Raw genomic sequence first — 22,086 nt, forward strand, 5'->3', positions numbered from 1 at the left:
CAGAAACTGATGACATAGTGCTGTATTTTACTTCTTTATCTCTTTTATTCAACCAAAAATGCTATGCTCTGATTAGGGGGTACTTGAATTAAAAAAATGTTCACAAGGGGTACATCACTGAAAAAAGGTTGAGAACCCCTGACATAGATGAGCCACAAAGTTGTTTTTTTTCTTGCGTAAAAAAGACCGTGTGCGCGTGCGCGTAATGCGCAGAATCCATAAAAAGGGCTTCTTGACGCGGGAGAGACGCGCATCTGCACCCTCAGAAGATGCGAGGGTCGGGCGGGATGTGCAGGCTTTCTCCTCGCAGGGGGGCGGCCGGGCGGGTGGGGGTGCACGGAACTTGCTTGAAGAAGCGGACTGCTGTCTTCAAGTATTGACTGTAAAGTTGAACAAAACAAAAAAAAAAAAAAAACCCAACAACAACGGTATTATCGTGCACCATGTCAGCCTTACGGAGGAAATTCGGCGAGGACTACCAGGTGGTGAACACCGACCGGGGCGCGACTTTCTGCGCGCCGGCCAAAAGGAAGCGGCAGCGCTTCGTGGAGAAAAACGGCCGCTGCAACGTGCAACACGGCAACCTGGGCGGCGAGACCAGCCGCTACATCTCCGACCTCTTCACCACGCTGGTGGACCTAAAGTGGCGCTGGAACCTTCTGATTTTCATCCTCACCTACACGGTGGCGTGGCTGGTGATGGCCTCCATGTGGTGGCTCATCGCTTACATCCGCGGCGACCTGAGCCGCGGCGGCCACGACGCGTCCTACACGCCCTGCGTGGCCAACGTCTACAACTTTCCCTCTGCTTTCCTCTTCTTCATCGAGACGGAGGCCACCATCGGGTACGGCTACCGCTACATCACGGAGAAGTGTCCCGAGGGCATCCTCCTCTTCCTCTTCCAGTCGCTGCTGGGCTCCATCGTGGACGCCTTCCTCATCGGCTGCATGTTCATCAAGATGTCGCAGCCCAAGAAGCGCGCCGAGACGCTCATGTTCAGCCAGGACGCCGTCGTCTCGCAGCGGGACGGCAAGCTGTGCCTCATGTTCCGGGTGGGCAACCTGAGGAACAGCCACATGGTGTCGGCGCAGATCCGGTGCAAAGTCATTAAGGTGAGTTGGAACTTGCAGCCGAAGTTCAACTCTACTCCTACTCTACTCTAAAAGACTCGTTAGAGCAGGGGTGCCCACACTTTTTCTGCAGGCGAGCTACTTTTCAATTGACCAACTCGAGGGGATCTACCTCATTTATATATATCATTTATATTTATTTATTTATGAAATAAACATTTTTGTAAACAAGTTAAATGTGTTTAATGATAATACAAACATGTGTAACACATATAGATGTCTTTCTTTCACAAAGACAAGAATATAAGTTGGTGTATTACCTGATTCTGATGACTTGCATTGATTGGAATCAGACAGTAATGATGATAACGCCCACATTTTCAAATGGAGGAGAAAAAAAGTTGTCCTTTCTGTACAATACCACATGAAAGTGGTTGGTTTTTGGCATCTAATTCATCCAGCTTCCATACACTTTACAAGAAAAACATTGACGGCAAATTCCGTAGCTTGCTTGATTGACATTCACGGCACCCGAGGGTCTTGTGAGATGACGCTGGCTGCTGCCAGTTCATTATTATGAAAAAATGACAGAGAGGAAGGCGAGAAACACTTTTTATTTCAACAGACTTTCGCGCCGTCCCTTCCGTCAAAACTCTAAAGGCCGACTGCACATTTCCTATCTTCACAATAAAAGCCCTGCTTCATGCTGCCTGCGCTAACAAAATAAGAGTCTCGGAAAGCTGGCGTGCACAAGTGATGTGCACGCCAGCTTTCTGAGGGATCGTTTGTGCACGCCAGTTTTCCGAGACTCTGTATTTAGTTAGCGCAGGCAGCATGAAGCAGGGCTTTTATTGTGAAGATAGGAAATGTGCAGTCGGCCTTTAGAGTTTTGACGGAAGGTACGGCGCGAGAGTCTGTTGAAATAAAAAGGGTTTCTCGCCTTCCTCTCGGTCATATTTTCATAATAATGATCTTGCAGCAGCCAGCGTCATCTCACAAGACCCTCCGGTACCGTGAATGTCATTTAAGTGACGTCTTGGTGAAGATTGATGATCACTAATTTTTAGGTCTATTTTTTTTAAAAGCCTGGCTGGAGATCGACTGACACACCCCCCGCGATTGACTGGTAGCTCGCGATCGACGTAATGGGCACCCCTGCGTTAGAGGTTTATGTGCACTTTGTCCCGCTCTGTGTCGAATTCCATTACTTTCCTCGGATGAATTGTGACCCCTGAGGGCCACCATAGCCGTTATGGCATATTGCAAGCAGAAGTAGAAAATAAAAATAGATAGTCATAAAGATATTGTATTTTTGCATAACGACTCTAACATAGGCTGACCATATTCTGAAATCCCAAAAAGAGGACACATGAATTGATTAACGTGGACCCCGACTTAAACAAGTTGAAAAACTTATTCGGGTGTTACCATTTAGTGGTCAATTGTACAGAATATGTACTGAACTGTGCAATCTACTAATAAAAGTATCAATCAATCAAACATATTTGCGTGCCAAGGCGGGCAGCACGCCAAGGCCGGGAGTAGGTGAAAATTTGCCAATGATACTCGAACTTGCTTTATAAATAATATCCATCCATCCATTTTCTACCGTTTATTCCCTTTTGGGTCGCGGGGGGCGCTGGCGCCTATCTCAGCTACAATTGGGCGGAAGGCGGGGTACACCCTGGACAAGTCGCTACCTCATCGCAGGGCCAACACAGATAGACATACAACATTCACACTCACAATACGAAGGTCCTGCAGTCCTGGGTTCAATCCCAGGCTCGGGATCTTTCTGTGTGGAGTTTGCATGTTCTCCCCGTGAATGCGTGGGTTCCCTCCGGGTACTCCGGCTTCCTCCCACTTCCAAAGACATGCACCTGGGGATAGGTTGATTGGCAACTCTAAATTGGCCCTAGTGTGTGAATGTGAGTGTGAATGTTGTCTGTCTATCTGTGTGTATTTATTTAAGTAAAGCATTTTTTCTCCTCTGTTGACGGCTGTGTTGACGCTAGGGATTTCTAAAATTGGGTCCCACGGACCCCATCAAGTCATAAAAATGGGGTCCCACCGTAAATTTTTGGGGTCCCACTTTTTTGTAAGCGTTTTGAAAACAAATGATAAACGTACTCATTATCCTGTTGTATCTCACATTCTATATCGTGTTTTGGAAAAAGGTTGTCATAAATGTTACTTAATTCATTTAAAAAAATAATAAAAAAAGAAAACAAATTTGTATACATATGTAAATGTATTCAGTTATAAACATTCATTCACTTTCTTCTTCCCTTCATGGATCTAAACTTTACCGCTGCTGGTAGTTTTTTCTATGTTTTTATTTAATAAGTTGTAGGTGTATTTATTTCAGTATAAAAGTGTAAAAAGTGTTTTGCTTGGGTCAGAAATGATAATAATGGCGTGCCAGGGCATACATACATTTTATATTTAACGCTTAAATCTCTGGAGTCTTACACTCACCTTAGTGTTTCCCAAGAAGTCTATTTCCTTTTCCCGGCAAAACTCGAACCAATACTTTCTATCAATAGCGTCACTTCCCTAACTTCCCCGGAAGTCCCGCCACCCAACCAAAGCCATTGGCTAACACCCCGTAGCAAGCCGCTACAATATTTACAGCTAGTGTGATGTTATGAGCCAGGGAATAAAAGGACTACACTACCCAACATGCAACAGGAGTGACGAGCATGCGCGGTAGCCTTGTAAAGGGGGGTAGTGTGTCGCCATGACGACATCTAGTATGTTGTGATATGCACGCTCCGAAAGTAAACGTTAAGAACTCAGCCAACAAATACACGCAACCCTAATTCAAAATGCCGGACATTTGACGCATTTAAAAAAACCCGCCAGAACACGCCGGACAACGCCGCAAAAGAGGACATGTCCGGGGAAAAGAGGACGTATGGTCAGCCTACTCTAACTCAGGGTTGTCAAACTCATTTTAGACCGGGGGCATACTTGCCAACCCTCTCGGATTTTCCGGGAGACTCCCGAAATTCAGCACCTCTCTTGAAAGCCTCCCGGAAGAAATTTTCTGCCGAAAATCTCCCGAAATTCAGCTGGATCTGGAGGCCACCCCCCCTCCAGCTCAAAAATGCAAAGTTAGAAGCATTTTTAAAAACGACTGCTAATCCTCCTCCTTTTCGACCGGACAACCGCAGAGAATTAAAGTAGGAACACTCCGGAGGCAGAAGTACATTAAGAGGGGCGGACTCACCGGCTCTCAGCCATGTTTCCGTCACACAGAGGAAGTCGAGTCCGCGGGAAATGAAGAAATCCTTCAGGATATACGTTTTGTTTGTCAAAGAGCTTGCATTCACAAGACCGAACCTGGCGGGGGCCAGCACGTCCAAGGGCGCAGCTAATCCAGGTGGGGCCCGACACACAGCCCGCAGGTGGCGGGGGAGAGGAGCCACGAAGCGGGAAAGGAAAGCAGGAATCCGGCCAGGTGAAAAAGCTGACTTGGACGTCCAAAAACCAACGCCGAAGTTGATCATATCAGTGGGAAAGGGGCAAAGATCCAACAGTGTTTGGCGGTCATACACAAGCAGTGAGCTGACAGAGACGAAAATAGACGCAAACAACACAAAAATGAACAGAGCTGACAGCGAGAGACGGCAGGGCAAAGCACATACATGCGCCATCTTCTGGAAATTTGGAAGTGACGTAGTGAAAGGTAAATGTTGTTGTTTTTTTAGCAACCGGCAAGCACAGTACAGTTAGTAGAACAACTGTGTTTTTATTACTGTGTATTTGATAGGTGCCGTCTGAAATTCAACTATTTATTTTATTTATATATATATAATAAAATAAATAAATATATATAGCTAGAATTCACTGAAAGTTAAGTATTTCATATATATATATATATATATATGAAATACTCGAGTTGGTGAATTGGCTGTAAATATAATCTCCTTTTAACCACGCCCCCCGCCCCAACCACACCCCCAAACCACGCCTCTGCCCCACTAGCGACCACGCCCCCCACCCCCACCTCCCGAAATCGGAGGTTTCAAGCTTGGCAAGTATGACCGGGGGCCACATGGTAAATGGTAAATGGGTTATACTTGTACAGCGCTTTTCTATCTTCAAGGTACTCAAAGCGCTTTGACACTATTTCCACATTCACACACTGCTGGGGGGAGCTGCCATGCAAGGCGCTAACCACGACCCGTCCATCCATCCATACATTTTCTACTGCTTGTTTCTCTTGGGGTCGCGGTGGGAACTGGAATCTAGCTCAGCTGCATTCGGGCGGAAGGCGGGGTACACCCTGGACCAGTCGCAGGGCCAACACAGATAGACAGACAACATTCACACTCACACCATCCATCCATCCTTTTTCTACCGCTAGTCCCTTTGGGTGTCTCGGCAACATATGAAGCATCATCTACAATTATACAAAGAATTGCTTTTGCGACATCTAGTGGACACATTTACAACAGCAGTTTCTTTCATGCAAAAATTTTGGCTCATTTTTGTACTTAGCAAACTCATCCCGCGGGCCTTCCACCACCTTTTTAGGAACAGAGACACATTTACTAGGTTTACACTGCAAGCCAAAGTGGCCCAAATCTGATTAAAAATTTTTTCCAGCTTACTGTTTACACTGCAAGTAAAATGTAATCTTTATCAGACTCCAGTGTAAACACACACACTGTCCAATGGGGCCCCAATATGGTCTGGACTACAGGCAGGCCAGTCTAGTACCCGCACTCTTTTACTATGAAGCCAGGCTGTTGTAACACGTGGCTTGGCATTGTCTTGCTGAAATAAGCAGGGGCGTCCATGATAACGTGGATGGCAACATATGTTGCTTCAAAACCTGTATGTACCTTTCAGCATTAATGGTGTCTTCACAGATGTGTAAGTTACCCATGCCTTGGGCTTAAATTCACCTCCATACCATCACAGATGCTGGCTTTTGAACTTTGCACCTATAACAATCCGGATGGTTCTTTTCATCTTTGTTCTGGAGTACACGACGTCCACAGCTTCTAAAAACAATTTGAAATGTGGACACGTCAGACCACAGAAAACTTTTACACTTTGCATCAGTCCATCTTAGATGTGCTCGGGCCCAGCAAAGCCAGCGGCAATTCTGGGTGTTGTTGATAAATGGCTTTTGTTTTGCATAGTAGAGTTTTAACTTGCACTTACAGATGTAGCAACAAACTGTAGTAGTACACCCTTGACAAGTCGCCACCTCATCACAGGGCCAACACAGACAGACAGACAGACAGCATTCACCCACACATTCACACACAAGGGCCAATTTAGTGTTGCCAATCAACCTATCCCCAGGTGCATGTCTTCGGAGGTGGGAGGAAGCCGGAGTACCCAGAGACAACCCACGCAGTCAAGGGGAGAACATGCAAACTCCACACAGAAAGATCCCGAGCCTGGGTTTGAACTCAGGATTACTCAGGACCTTCGTCTTGTGAGGTACATGCGCTATCCACGACCCATCAGGAGCAATTTGTAAAGTGTCTTGCTCAAGGACACAACAGACGTGACGAGGTTGGTAGAAGCTGGGGATCGAACCAGGAACCCTTAGGTTGCTCTCCCAACTTTCACCACGCGGTCGCCAAGTGGAGCCATGGAGAAAAAATGACTCCCAAGAGTCACAATGATATTGTATTTTTACATCAAGGCTCTAACTCAGGGGTGTCAAACTCATTTTAGATCTGGGGCCACATGGAGAAAAATCTACTCCCAAGTAGGCCGGACTGGTAAAATCACAGCACGATAACTTAAACATAAAGACAGCTTCAGATTGTTTTCTTTGTTTAAAAATAGAACAAGCAAATCAAAGGTCCCAAGTTCAATCCCGGGATCGGGATCTTTCTGTGTGGAGTTTGCATGTTCTCCCCGTGACTGTGTGGGTTCCCTCCGGCTTCCTCCCACCTCCAAAGACATGCACCTGGGGATAGGTTGATTGGCAACACTAAATTGGCCCTAGTGTGTGAATGTGAGTGTGAATGTTGTCTGTCTATTTGTGTTGGCCCTGTGATGAGGTGGTGACTTGTCCATGGTGTACACCACTTTCCACCTGAATGCAGCTGAGATAGGCTCCAGCACCCCCTGCCACCCTGAAAGGGACAAGCGGTAGAAAATAAATGGATGGATGAAAAATATTTTTGGCAAGCCAGTAATTATTATCCGCAAATGTGCTGTTGTTGAGTGTCTGTGCTATTAGAGCTTGGCAGAGTAACCTTGTAATACTCTTCCATACCAGTAGGTGGCAGCATTGCTTTGCAGATGTCCGGAACATGGTTTGTCATGATCACAATAGGCGGGAGGAAACGTGGTTAGAGTTTACGCCCTGAGATTTGTAGGTCGTGAGTTCAAACCCCGGCCGAGCCATACCAAAGACTATAACAGTGGGACCCATTACCTCTGCATCAAGGGTTGGAATTGGGGGTTAAATCACTACAAAATTATTTCCGGGCGCAGCTTCCGCTGCTGCTCACTGCTCCCCTCACCTCCCAGGGGGTGAGGGTGATGGGTCAAAGGCAGAAGATAATTTCACCACACCTAGCGTGTGTGTGTGACAACCATTGGTACTTTAAATTGAACTTTTTAAAAAAGGTATCTAACACTTAAACCAAAAATAAACAAGAGGCTAGAGTCTCTAAGTGCCGCCAAGAAAAGGCATTGAAGCTTAGGGGTGGCTATGCCAAATGAAACTAAAACTTAACTGGCTGCAAAGTAAAAAAAAAAAACAGAATGCTGGACAACAGCAAAGACTTAAAGCGTGTGGAGCAAAGACGGCGTCCACAAAGTACATCCGAAAATGACATGACAATCAACAATGTCCCCGCAAAGAAGGATAACGTCCGCACAACTTAAATAGTATTGATGGCGAAAACAAAGCAGGTGCGGGGAATAGGGTTCGAGGAAGACATGAAAATACCAACAAAAGAGGAAAAGCCATCCAAAATTGGAGCGCAGGAGAAGAACTAAAACACTACACACAGGAAAACACCAAACATGGCGTGATGTGACAGGTCGTGACAGTACCTTGAGAGACGAGCGATGTGTAGTGATGTTCATATCCAACAGTTGCGAAAACGACTTTTTATTGTCAGTATAGGCTACTGGGTTTAATTTTTTAATGTTTTCTGCTGGTGGTGTGCCTCAGAATTTTTTAATGAAAAAAATGTGCCATGACTCAGAAAAAGGTTGAAAAACACTGCTCTAAAAGACTCGTTAGGTTTATGTGCACTTACTCCCGCGCTGCATCGATTTCCATTACATGAATTGTGACCCCTGAGGGCCACCATAGCCGTTATGGCATATTGCAATCAGAAGTAGGAACATCAGTCTATACTAAATAGAGAGTTATAATGATATTGTATTTTTGCATCAAGGCTCTAACTCAGGGGTGTCAAACTCATTTATGATCGGGGGCCACATGGAAAAAAATCTACTCCCAAGTGGGCCGGACTCATAAAATCACGGCACGATAACTTAAAAATAAAGACAACTTCAGATTGTTTTCTTTGTTTAAAAACAGAACAAGCACATTCTGAAAATGTACAAATCATAATGTTTTTTTTTTTACACTTTCATGTTGCGGTTTATAGTATTCTATCTTTATTTGTCGTTATTTATATTTTCTGATTAAATTATGTGATAATGTTCATCAGTCAACTCATTGGTATTAATTTCCAATCAATCAAGATAAAAAATATATTAAAATCAAATTACAGGATGTTATTCATGTAGTTTGCAAATTTTCATCATGTGGTTTATTTTTTTTTACATATACATACTACAATTATACAAATAATTGCTATTGTGACATCTAGTGGACACATTTAGAATAGCAGTGTCTTTCATTCAAAAATTTTGGCCCATTTTAATACTCAGCAAACTCATCCCGCGGGCCGGATAAAACCTGTTTGCGGGCCTTCCTCCACCCTTTTAGGGACAGAGACACATTTACCAGGTTTACACTGCAGACCAAAGTGTCCCAAATCTGATTTTTTCGATATTTTAATTTTTTTCCAGCTTACTGTTTACACTGCAAGTAAAATGTAATGTTTATCAGACTCCAGTGTAAACACACACACCGTCCAATGTGGCCCCAATATGGTCTGGAATATTGGAAGGCCACTCTAGTACCAGCCACTCTGTTGTAACACGTGGCTTGCCGTTTTCTAGCTGAAATAAGCAGGGGCGTCCATGATAATGTTGCTTGGATGGCAACATATGATGCTCCAAAACCTGTATGTACCTTTCAGCATTAATGGTGCCTTCACAGACGTGTAAGTTACCCATGCCTTGGGCATTAATTCACCTCCATACCATCACAGATGCTGGCTTTTCATTTTTGCACCTATAAAAATCCGGATGGTTATTTTCCTGTTTGTTCTGGAGGAAACTACGTCCACAGTTTCCAAAAACAATTTGAAATGTGGGCTCGTCAGACCTCAAAACACTTTAACACTTTGCAACAGTCCATCTTAGATGAGCTCGGGCCCAGCGAAGGCCATCTGCGTTTCTGAGTGTTGTTGATAAATGGCTTTCGCTTTGCATGGTAGAGTTTTAACCAGCTCATCAAACACTACTTTGGAACATCCCACAGGTGAACAGGCTGAATGGGAACAGGTGGGTGCCATGATTGGGTATAAAAACAGCTTCCATGAAATGCTCAGTCACTCACAAATAAGGATGGGGCGAGGGTCACCACTCTGTAAATAAATACGTGAGCAAATTGTCCCAACAGTTTAAGAACAACATTTCTCAACGAGCTATTGCAAGGAATTTAGGGATCTCACCATCTACAGTCCGTAATATCTACAAAGGGTTAAGAGAATCCGAAGAAATCACTGTGCGTAAGCGGCAAGGCCGAAAACCAACATTGAATGCCCATAACCTTGGATCCCTCAGGCTGTATTGCATCAAAAACTGACATCAGTGTGTAAAGGATATCACCACAACGGCTCAGGAAAACCACTGTCAGTAACTACAGTTTGTTTCTACATCTATTTTGATGTTTTTAAACTGGAAAAAAAAATCTGATCTGTGTCACTTGAGGGTTAAAAAAAGGGATTTGTTAAGCAGTGTAAATGTGGCCTTAGCTTCCGCAAGTAAAAAAGGATGTCATATTTCTTAGCTGCTTAATCTTGAAATTAGCATCATAACTCTCTGTCTTTTCCTATCTTTCTAACAATCTTTGAGATAGTTGTTGGTCACTGCTGTGTGTGTGTGTGTGTGTGTGTGTGTGTGTGTGTGTGTGTGTGTGTGTGTGTGTGTGTGAGTGAAAAAATGAAAAGCTCTGACTCGCTTAAAGGATATCACCACAAGGGCTCAGGAAAACCACTGTCAGTAACTACAGTTTGTTGCTACATCTATTTTGAAGTTTTTAAACTGGAAAAAAAAAATCAGATCTGTGTCATTTGAGGGTTAAAAAAAAGGGATTTGTTAAGCAGTGTAAATGGGGCCTTAGCTTCCGCATGTAAAAAAGGATATCATATTTCTTAGCTGCTTAATTTTGAAATTAGCATCATAACTCTCTGTTTTTTACTAACTTTCTAACAATCTTTGAGATACTTGTTGGTCACTGCTGTGTGTGTGTGGGTGTGTGTGTGTGTGTGTGTGTGTGAGTGAAAAAATTTAAAGCTCTGACTCGCTTAAGGAAAAGTTGCAATCTGCTTGTTTCAATGCACAGTACTTCTCTCTATACTCCAAATATAAGACACGCAATATTTTTTAGACTTTAAGAAAATATTGTCCAATATTAGGGTGAGTACTCCTAGTCCCTGGTCCAAGCAAGCCAAGCTGATACCACATAGGTGACATCATCCACTGCTGGTCACTTCTCTAAGGATAAAATAGTCAAATTGTCCATCCATCCATCCGTTTACTACCGCTTGTCCCGTTCGGGATCGCGGGGTCAACTTGTCAAACTCTTACAAAATAGGAGACCCTCCTTTGTTATTGTTTGTTAACACATCTTCTTAGGATTGCATTCACTGTAGCTTGGATTTTGCAGCTTCCCACCGTGCAATCAAGCCTTGTGGAGACCTCGTTTATATCGGCGACGAACAATTTTCCCACATACTTTGTGCGATGTTCGTTCTTCATGGCCGAGCTGAGTGCACCTGCTGCAGGGTCATCACACAGCGTCCTCACTGCGTCAGCAGAAAAGCTCTCAGCGGGCTGTATCTCTATAAGTTCAACGCCGGCTCTAAATGTCCTCAGCTGAGATGGATACGCCCCCGGGGGACAATATAGGTGGCGGACTGTACGCGCATTGATTAAAACAGCAATTTGTGTACTTAGTGAGCCTTTCTATCTCTTTTAGTCACTCTTGCGCTAAGACGGAACATCTGCAACACGGACACTTTTAGGTTTGGCCGACTTTGATGTTTTCTGCAAGGACACGTTAGATTTAAGCCGTGTCCTGCAGTCTTACAGCAGGTACACAAGAAGTCAAGACAATTCCAGTCTTTCTAAGGCCTCTGTGTTCCTTTGTCAGCATGCATATATTTCAGAATAATGGCAAATTTGGGAGAGTATGTACCTCTCCAGTCAAATTGACTTACGCAAAATGGGAGTAGAGTGTAATTTGCAGCCATCATTTTTTAATGATTCTGACTTCAAAGAGACCAGCACGGTGGAACAGGGGTTAGTGCGTCTGCCTCACAAGACGCAGTTCCTGGGTTCGATTCTGGCATGTTCTCCCTGTGATTGTGTGGGTTCCCTTTGGGTACTCTGGCTTCCTCCCACCTCCAAAGACATGCACCTGGGGATAGGCTGATTGGTTACACTAAATGGTCCCTAGTGTGTAAATGTGAGTGTGAATGTTTGTCTATCTGTGTTGGCCCTGTGATGAGGTGGCGACTTGTCCAGGGTATACCCCGCCTTCCGCCCGAATGCAGCTGAGATATGCTCCAGCACCCACCGCGACCCCGAATGGGACAAGTGGTAGTAAATGGATGGATGGACTTCGAAAAAGAAGGGATTTGGTTGGAGTTTGGATGGCAAATATTATAAAGGCTCAAGTAGGGCTGGGCGATATGGACGAAAAAGTCTATCTCAATATACAAACCCCGTTTCCATAGGAGCTGGGAAATTGTGTTGGATGTAAATATAAACGGAATACAATGATTTGCAAATAATTTTCAACCCATATTCAGTTGAATATGCTACAAAGATAACATACTTGATGTTCAAACTTAACTTTAGAATTTGATGCCAGCAGCACGTGACAAAGAAGTTGGGAAAGGTGGCAATAAATACTGATAAAGTTGAGGAATGCTCATCAAACACTTATATGGAACATCCCACAGGTGTGCAGGCTAATCAGGAACAGTTGGGTGCCATGATTGGGTATAAAAGCAGCTTACATGCAATGCTAAGTAATTCACACACAAGGATGGAGCGAGGGTCACCACTTTGTTAGCAAATTGTCGAACAGTTTTAGAACAACATTTCTCAACGAGCTATTGCAAGGAATTTAGGGATTTTACCATCTACGGTCCGTAGAATCATCAAAAAGTTCAGAGAATCTGGAGAAATCACCGCACGTAAGCGATGATATTACGGACCTTTGATTCCTCAGACGGTACTGCACCAAAAACCGACATCAGTGTGTAAAGGATATCACCACATGGGCTCAGGAACACTTCATACAACCAGTCAGTAACTTCCGTTGGTCGCTACATCTGTAAGTGCAAGTTAAAACTCTACTATGCAAAGCGAAAGCCATTTATCAACAACACCAAGGAACGCCGCTGGCTTCGCTGGGCCCGAGCTCATCTAAGATGGACTGATGCAAAGTGGAAAAGTGTTCTGTGGTCTGACGAGTCCACATTTCAAATTATATTTGGAAACTGTGGACGTGATGTCCTCTGGAACAAAGAGGAAAATAACCATCCGGATTGTTATCAGTTAGTGCAAGTTAAAACTCTACTATGCAAGGCCAAACCCATTTATCAACAATATCCAGAAACGCCGCCGGCTTGGCTAGGCCCGAGCTCACCTAAGATGGACTGATGTGGAAAGGTGTTCTGTGGTCTGACGAGTCCACATTTCAAATTATATTTGGAAACAGGGGACACAAAGAGGAAAATAACCAATGGGATTGTTATAGGCGCAAAGTTCAAAAGCCAGCATGTGTGATGGTATGGGGGTGCATTAGTGCCCAAGGCATGGGTAACTTACACATCTGTGAAGGCACCATTAATGCTGAAAGGTCCATACAGGTTTTGGAACAAAATATGTTTCCATCCAAGCAACGTTATCATGGACGTCCCTGCTTATTTCAGCAAGACAAGTGTTACAACAGCGTGGCTTCGTAAAAAAAGAGTGCAGGTACTTTCCTGGCCCGCCTGCAGTCCAGACCTGTCTCCCATTGAAAATGTGTGGCGCATAATGAAGCGTAAAATACGACAACGGAGATCCCGGACTGTTGAACGACTGAAGCTCTACATAAAACAAGAATGGGAAAGAATTCCACTTTCAAAGCTTCAACAATTAGTTTCCTCAGTTCCCAAACGTTTATTGAGTGTTGGTAAAAGAAAAGGTGATGTAACACAGTGGTGAACATGCGCTTTCCCAACTACTTTGGCACGTTTTGCAGCCATGAAATTCTAAGTTAATTATTATTTGAAAAAAAAAAAAAAGTTTATGAGTTTGAACATCAAATATCTTGTCTTTGTAGTGCATTCAATTGAATATGGGTGGAAAAGGATTTGCAAATCATTGTATTCCGTTAATATTTACATTTAACACAATTTCCTAACTCATATGGAAACGGGGTTTGTATTTTTACTTAAAGTCGATATATATCGGTATATATCTTGATATATTTTCTGGTGAAAGTATACATGTAAAGATACTCATTTTTGAGCAAGATTGGCTGAAATTAAAGTAAATGACACTAAACGGTCAGTGGCACTTTTATTAACCCAGTTAGTCAAGATGGGTATTAACAGCACAGAAAATAAATTGAGTAGCACAGAATTACATAACATAAATAATATAGAAAATTACTCTTTCTACGTAAAATGAATAACATAAGCTGTGCAAATAATTAGAGATGTCCGATAATTACTTTTTTTGTCGATATCCGATATTCCGATATTGTCCAACTCAATTACAGATACCGATTTTAACCGATAACGATATATACAGTCGTGGAATCAACACACTATTATGCTTAATTTTGTTGTGATGCCCCGTTGGATACATTAAACAATGTAACAAGGTTTTCCAAAATAAATCAACTCGAGATCAGCCGAGCGCACCGTCGGAGGTGTGCTCCCAACCATCTGCAACATCTACACCAGGCGGTGTAGATCCAAGGCCAAGAGGATTTGGTGGGACTTTAGCCACCCAAGCAACTGCCTCTTCTCACTGCTGCAGTCAGGCAAGCGCTACCGGAGTCTCAAGGCCAACACGGAGAGACTCAGGAGGAGCTTCTATCCCCAAGCCATCAGACTGCTCAACTGCACCGCTGATGAACACTCATCACAATTGCACAAAACCGCATGCACAAGAATCACTTTACTTGCCACAATAATTACCGGACTACAATACTCTTCATTCAATGACTGTAAATAATGTAAAAACACTTTACTTACCACTACAAATACCGGACACAAACTCTTCATTCAATGACTGTAATTAATGTAAAAAAATAATGTAAAAACACTTTACTTACCACTGTAATTACCGGACTACAATACTCTTCATTCAATGATGCAATAATGTAAAAATAATGTAAAAACAGGAGTATAAAGAAGTCATACTGTTCCATTAACTTTAAACTTAGACTTAGACTTCATTTTTATTTTCATTCAAATTTGAACTTTACAGTACAAATAAGAATGACATTTTGTTGCATTGGTTCTTGGTAGTGCAGGATAAAAAAAGCAATGAGGGCCAGATATAAATGTTCAAACTACTGTCACTACTCGACTGCCAAACAACTGTAGACACCTTAATATTTGTTGCTTCCTATACTGTACATATTATATTATTATATGTTATACTATTTGATCTTGCACTGGTACTGTATTTGACTACTGTACTTCTACTTGTACTGAATACTTCTACCATAACTACTGTGACTTATTGTGCAACTTAATTGTCTTGTAATTAATGTACATCAGCGCTATTCAATTTTCTGTATTTTTTGTATTTAGTATATTAGATTCTGCAAGTAGTGATTGGATCCCATTGCATGCAATATCTGAAGAGCATGGAAAAAAAGCATTTCACTGTGGTGTAGTCTGCATGTGACGAATAAACTTGAACCTTGAACTTAAATTATGGAAATAAATGCCAACATGGCACTGCCATATTTATTATTAAAGTCACAAAGTGCATTCTTTTTTTTAACATGCCTCAAAACAGCAGCTTGGAATTAAGGACATGCTCTCCCTGAGAGAGCATGAGGAGGTTGAGGTGGGCGGGGTTGAGGTGGGGGTTGCAGGTGTAGCGGGGCGTGTATATTGTAGTGTCCCGGAAGAGTTAGTGCTGCAAGGGCTTCTGGGTATTTGTTCTGTTGTGTTTATGTACTGTTACGGTGCAGATGTTCTGCCGAAATGTGTTTGTCATTCTTGTTTGGTCTGGGTTCACATTGTGGCGCATATTTGTTACAGTGTTAAAGTTGTTTACACGGCCACCCTCAGGGTGACCTGTATGGCTATTGACCAAGTATGCTTTGCATTCACTTGTGTGTGTGAAAAAAGCCATATATATTATGTGACTGGGCCGGCACGCAAAGGCAGTGCCTTAAGGTTGATTGGGACTCTGTATTTCTCCCTACGTCCTTCTACACAGCGCCGTTTTAAAAAGACATACATTTAACTTTTTCTAAAACCGATACGATAATTTTGAAACTGATAACTATCATTTCCGATATTAGATTTTAAAGAATTTATCGTCCGATAATATCGGCAGGCCGATATTATCGGACATCTCTACCATTAATACATTTTTGGCAGCATTTCTCATGCGAAATATGCCCGACATGGCAACTCGAAAACAGATTAGATTTGGCCTTACATGGTAAACAACTCAAATGAAGGTTTTATCCAGACGCATACATTTGTCCAAATGTATACGTATGAGCTTCAAGAGGTAGTCACCCGAAATGGTTTTCACTTCACAGGTGTGCTTGAAGCTCATCGAGAGAATGCCAAGAGTGTGCAAAACAGTAATCAGAGCAAAGGGAGGCTATTTTGAAGAAACTAGAATACAAAACATGTTGTCAGTTATTTCACCTTTTTTTGTTAAGTATGCCTTCTGCCCGAATGCAGCTGAGATAGGCTCCAGCAAAAATGAAATACATTACATTAAAATACATCCACATGTTTTTCCTGTTGATTTAGTTATGTTCTTATTTGTTTTAATTACATTTAAAAAAAGCAAGAAAATAGTTATATGGATGTATTACTAGGCATTATTCATCATTTCTGCTGGAATCAAATTAAAACAACCGTTAAATAAGGTCCTCTCCCTGGACTGCACATACTGTATACATAATGCACGATAACTTAAGAAGACAACCGTCCTTGTGTTTGTGTCATTAATGTTAATGCGCACTTCATTAATAAATCAATAGAATGCACTAAAAATAGACAAACATGGGATTTGCATACATCGAGGGGAAATATTTGCCGAACCATGATGAAAATGCAATTTTTAAGTGGCCTTTCACAAGGAAATAGTTTTCTTCAACAAGTCCGCAAAATGAAAACACGTCCCGACAAGGGTGGAAGACAAAGACACAAAGGCATTAACACTTTTTTCTTGTGTATCCAAGATGTCCTCAAAAGGACACATCCTCACAGGTAGTACCACATAAATATAGAAAGACAGGAACACATTTTGTTTGTTTTTGGACCATCCAATGTCCCCAAAATATTGATGTCACCACCAAGGCCGCCCCTCCTTATGCAGTGCGTTAGTTAGTTAGTACTAGTTCCTAACCTTTCTCTCATTTGCTTCCCCAAAAAGAGTACATACAGTGAGGGGGAAATATTTGCCGAACCATGATGAAAATGAAATTTATGTGGCATTTCACAAGGAAAGACTTTTGTACAACACGTCCCCAAAATGGCAACAAGGGTGGTAGAACACAAAGACACAAAGACAATAACACGTTTTTCTTGTGTGGCCAAAACGTCCTCAAAAGGACACATCTTCACAGATAGTATTACATAAATATAGAAAGACAGAAACACATTTTGTTTGTTAGAGGACCATCCAATGTCCCCAAAATATTGATGTCGCCACCAGGGCCGCCCCTCCTTATGCTGTGTGTTAGTTAGTACTAGTTCCTAACCTGTCTCTCATTTGCTTCCCCAAAAAGAGTGCATACAGTGAGGGGGAAATATTTGCCGTACCAAAATGAAAATGCAATTTATGTGGCATTTCACAAGGAAAGACTTTTGTACAACACGTCCCCAAAATGACAACATGTCCCGTCAAGGGTGGTAGAACACAAAGACAGAGAGACAACAACACTTTTTTGTTGTGTGGCCGAAAAGACATGTGCCCACAGATAATGCCACATAAATATAGTAAGACAAGCTCACATTTCCTTTCTGTGGACCAGCCAAAATGTTCCCAAAAAGATAGATGTCCCCACAAGGGTGGTAGAACACAAAGACACAAAGACAACACGATTTTCTTGTGTGGCCAAAACGTCCTCAAAAGGACACATCTTCACAGATAGTATTACATAAATATAGAAAGACAGGAACACATTTTGTTTGTTTGTGGACCATCCAATGTCCCCAAAAGATTGATGTCCCCACCAAGGCCGCCCCTCCTTATGCTGTGTGTTAGTTAGTACTAGTTCCTAACCTTTCTCTCATTTGCTTCCCTAAAATGAGTGCATACAATGAGGGGGAAATATTGGCCGTACCATGATGAAATGCGGCTTATGTGGCATTTCACAAGGAAAGACTTTTGTACAACACATCCCAACAATGACAAACTGTCCCAACAAGGGTGGTAGAACACAAAGACAGAAAGACAATAACACTTTTTTCTTGTGTGGTCAAAACTTCCTCAAAAGGACACATCCTCACTGGTAGTACCACATAAATATAGAAAGACAGGAACACATTTTGTTTGTTTGTGGACCATCCAATGTCCCCAGAATATTGATGTCCCGACCAGGGCCGCCCCTCCTTATGCTGTGCGTTCGTTAGTTAGTACTAGTTCCTAACCTTTCTGCTCTTTGCATCCCCAAAAAGAGTGCATACAGTGAGGGGGAAATATTTGCCGAACCATGATGAAAATGAAAATTATGTGGCATTTCACAAGGAAAGACTTTTGTACAACATGTCCCAACAAGGGAGGTAGAACACAAAGACAGAAAGACAACAACACGTTTTTGTTGTTTTGACAAGACGTCCTCAAAAGGACACATCCTCACATAAATATAGAATGACAGGAACATATTTTGTTTGTTTGTGGACCATCCAATGTCCCCAAAAGATTGATGTCCCCACCAAGGCCGCCCCTTCTTATGCTGTGCGTTCGTTAGTGAGTTCTAGTTCCTAACCTTTCTCCACTGCGCATCCCCAAAAAGAGAAATGTCCCCACAGTAAAAGCTGAATGTCACGTTCTGAGCCAAAATGTCACCAACAAGTGGAGGGACGGTGGTGCCATGTGGGGACCACAATGGTTGAAAAGCTGCCGTGTCAAACTTTTAACGGTCAATCACATCCCACAGGGGCTGGTGGTGGTGGTGGTGGTGGTGGTGGTGTGTACTGAGTAACACGTAATGGCGGCTAGCCAGGGATCTCTGAGCGCAGACGTCTCCCTGTGAAATGTCACACCCTTCCGTCCTCCACATCGCTGTGAATACAAATCACGATCTGGTTGCCATCTGTGGCCACTCACTCAAAAACATGGAAAGCATCAAAAACTGTCCTCAATGCTAACTTGCAGGGCTTGACTGGCGACTGCTTACAGTTTTCAACTAATACAGGATCATGGTTTTGTTTTTTTACACTGTACTGGAAACTGAACGTGCAAAGATTTCACTCGAGTGGAAGTTATTGAAAGGCACATTTTCCTATGTTAAGGGTAGAAGTTTGATTATACTATTGTAGGTATTTATTTGCATTCATAAACAACGTTTATTTTGGAAAGTGTAAAAAGGGTTTAATTTTATTTGCCAAATAGAAAACAATAATATTTTACGAGCAATTTGATTTGTTTTGATGATATTTGGGCTAATTATAATAATAATAATAATATATTTTATTTGTAAAAAAACACTTTACATTGAGCAAACAACCTCAAAGTGCCACAGTATAAAAAAATAAATAATAATAATAATAAAACGATAATAAAAATAAATGAAATATAAAAACTAGAACAGCCTAACAGCTAGAACAAGTATGTATATCTATAAAAACGCTTTAAAAAAAAAAAAAAAAAAAAAAAAAGGGTTTTTAAGCCTTTTTAAAAGCATCCACAGTCTGAGGTGCCCTTAGGTGGTTAGGGAGAGTGTTCCACGGACTGGGAGCATCGGAGCAGAAAGCCTGGTCTCCCGTAGTTCGTATTTAAATGTTAAACACAGCACTTTATTTTTCAATATTCTTTTTTACAGGTTTTATTTGACTAAAAAGTATCCCATTTTCCAGTCTTTGGATAAAACTGTCTTCTTACTTACAGTATATTAACAATTGGTATGCCTGACTGTAGTGTAGACATCCGCAGTGATACATAGGTACAGTATATTTTATACCCAAATACAGGCACCCCATTGATACATGGATATAAGTGTCCCTATAAATACATACAGATAAGTGTATCTGTTGATGCATAGATGTAGGGTATGTACAGTGCATCTGGAAATTATTCGCAGCACTTCACTTTTTCCGCATCTTGTCACGTTACAACCTTATTCCAAAGTGGAATAAATTCATTATTGTCCTCAAAAACCTTTGCCAAGAAGCTGAAATGTGAGCAGAGGTGCATCCTGTTTCAACTGATCATCCTTGAGACGTTCCTACAGCTTAATTGGAGTCCGTAGATATGTTTGTTATGCGTAATTACACAAACATATAAAATCATGTGTTTGACTTTTCAATGACAACAAAAAAACAGCAGTAGAAAAACTGCAAGTAGAATAAAACATTTAAAATCGGTGTTGGCCCTGCGAGTAGGTGGCGACTTGTCCATGTGTGTACCCCGCCTTCCGCCCGAATGCAGCTGAGATAGGCTCCAACCCCCCCAGCGACCCCAAAAGGCACAAGCGGTAGAAAATGGATGGATGGACATTGTGATTTCTCACCAATTCAATTGAAGCTAAATAAGCCTTAATTCTGCGATGAGGTGGCGACTTGTCCAGGGTGTACCCCGCCTTTCGCCCGATTGTAGCTGATATAGGCACCAGCGCCCCCCGCGACCTCAAAGGGAATAAGTGGCAGAAAATGGATGGATGGATGTTTCTTTTAATTTGAATTTATGTAGCATCCATCCATCCATCCATTTTCTACCGCTTATTCCCTTTTGGGGTCGCGGGGGGCGAAGGATTCATTTTTTTTACTACCAAATTAAGTATTTTCTAGCAGTTAGAGATTCTTAGTCTGAGGCCGTACTTGCTGCTTCCTGGAGACATGACGCCCCCCTGAGAGCACCTCCTTTAAACACAGACGATGTTGGAGATATCACATATTCTCCCCATCACCTGTTACATTGTGCTTCATAAATCAGGGAGGCTGCAAGGCAAAGTCCTTGGCTGTGCCCTCATTGTTGTTGTTGTGTGTCCCGCAGTCACGGCAGACCCCGGAAGGCGAGTTCCTGCCTCTGGACCAGTGCGAGCTGGACGTGGGCTTCGGCACCGGGGCGGACCAACTCTTCCTGGTGTCGCCGCTCACCATCTGCCACGAGATCAACAGCAGGAGCCCCTTCTTCGACCTGTCGCAACGTTCGCTTGTGAACGAGCAGTTCGAGATCGTGGTCATCCTGGAAGGCATCGTTGAGACCACAGGTTGGAGAAAAAATGTTTTTTATTAGAGATGTTTGACAATATTGGACTGACGATATTATCGGCAGATAAATGCTTTAAAATGTTATATCGGAATTTGTCGGTGTCTGTTTCAAAAAGTAAAATTTATGACTTTTAAAAACGCCAATAAACCTTAAAGGCTCTGCCTTGGCGTGCTGGACCAATCACATGATGTCTACGGCTTAACATACCCAAGTTAATGCAAGGCATACTTGGTCAACAGCCATACCGGTCACACTGAGGGTGGCCGTATAAACAACTTTAACACTGTTACAAATATGCGCCACACTGTGAACCCGCACCAAACAAGAATGACAAACACATTTCGGTAGAACATCCGCACCGTAACACAACATAAACACAACAGAACAAATACCAAGAACCCCTTTGCAGCACTAAATCTTCCGAGACGCTACAATATATACCCCCCACCTTAACCCCGCCCACCTCAACCTCCTCATGCTCTCTCAGGGAGAGCATGTCCCAAATTCCAAGCTGCTGTTTTGATTCATGTTAAAAAAAAATGATGCACTTTGTGACTTCAATAATATCAATCAATCAATCAATGTTTACTTATATAGCCCTAAATCACTAGTGTCTCAAAGGGCTGCACAAACCACTACGACATCCTCGGTAGGCCCACATAAGGGCAAGGAAAACACACACCCAGTAGGACATCGGTGACAATAATGACCCAGTGGGACGTCGGTGACAATGATGACTATGAGAACCTTGGAGAGGAGGAAAGCAATGGATGTCAAGCGGGTCTAACATGATACTGTGAAAGTTCAATCCATAATGGATCCAACACAGTCGCGAGAGTCCAGTCCAAAGCGGATCCAACACAGCAGCGAGAGTCCCGTTCATAGCGGAGCCAGCAGGAAACCATCCCAAGCGGAGGCGGATCAGCAGCGCAGAGATGTCCCCAGCCGATACACAGGCAAGCAGTACATGGCCACCGGATCGGACCGGACCCTCTCCACAAGGGAGAGTGGGACA

At 42.7% G+C, this 22,086-nt stretch overlaps 1 protein-coding gene across 1 annotated transcript in view; it reads left to right on the forward strand.

Annotated features, from left to right (window-relative positions):
- Positions 1–343: 343 nt before the first annotated feature.
- Positions 344–22,086, forward strand: part of LOC133558305 (G protein-activated inward rectifier potassium channel 1-like) — a 33,131-nt gene continuing 11,388 nt past the window's right edge. The window contains exons 1-2 of the mRNA XM_061909571.1: positions 344–1,112; positions 20,853–21,069. Coding sequence (XP_061765555.1) covers positions 444–1,112; positions 20,853–21,069 — 886 coding nt within the window. The 5' untranslated portion in view covers positions 344–443. The remainder of the gene's footprint in view (positions 1,113–20,852; positions 21,070–22,086) is intronic.

This window comes from Nerophis ophidion, linkage group LG08 (genome assembly GCF_033978795.1).
Source record: "Nerophis ophidion isolate RoL-2023_Sa linkage group LG08, RoL_Noph_v1.0, whole genome shotgun sequence".
NCBI lineage: Eukaryota > Metazoa > Chordata > Actinopteri > Syngnathiformes > Syngnathidae > Nerophis > Nerophis ophidion.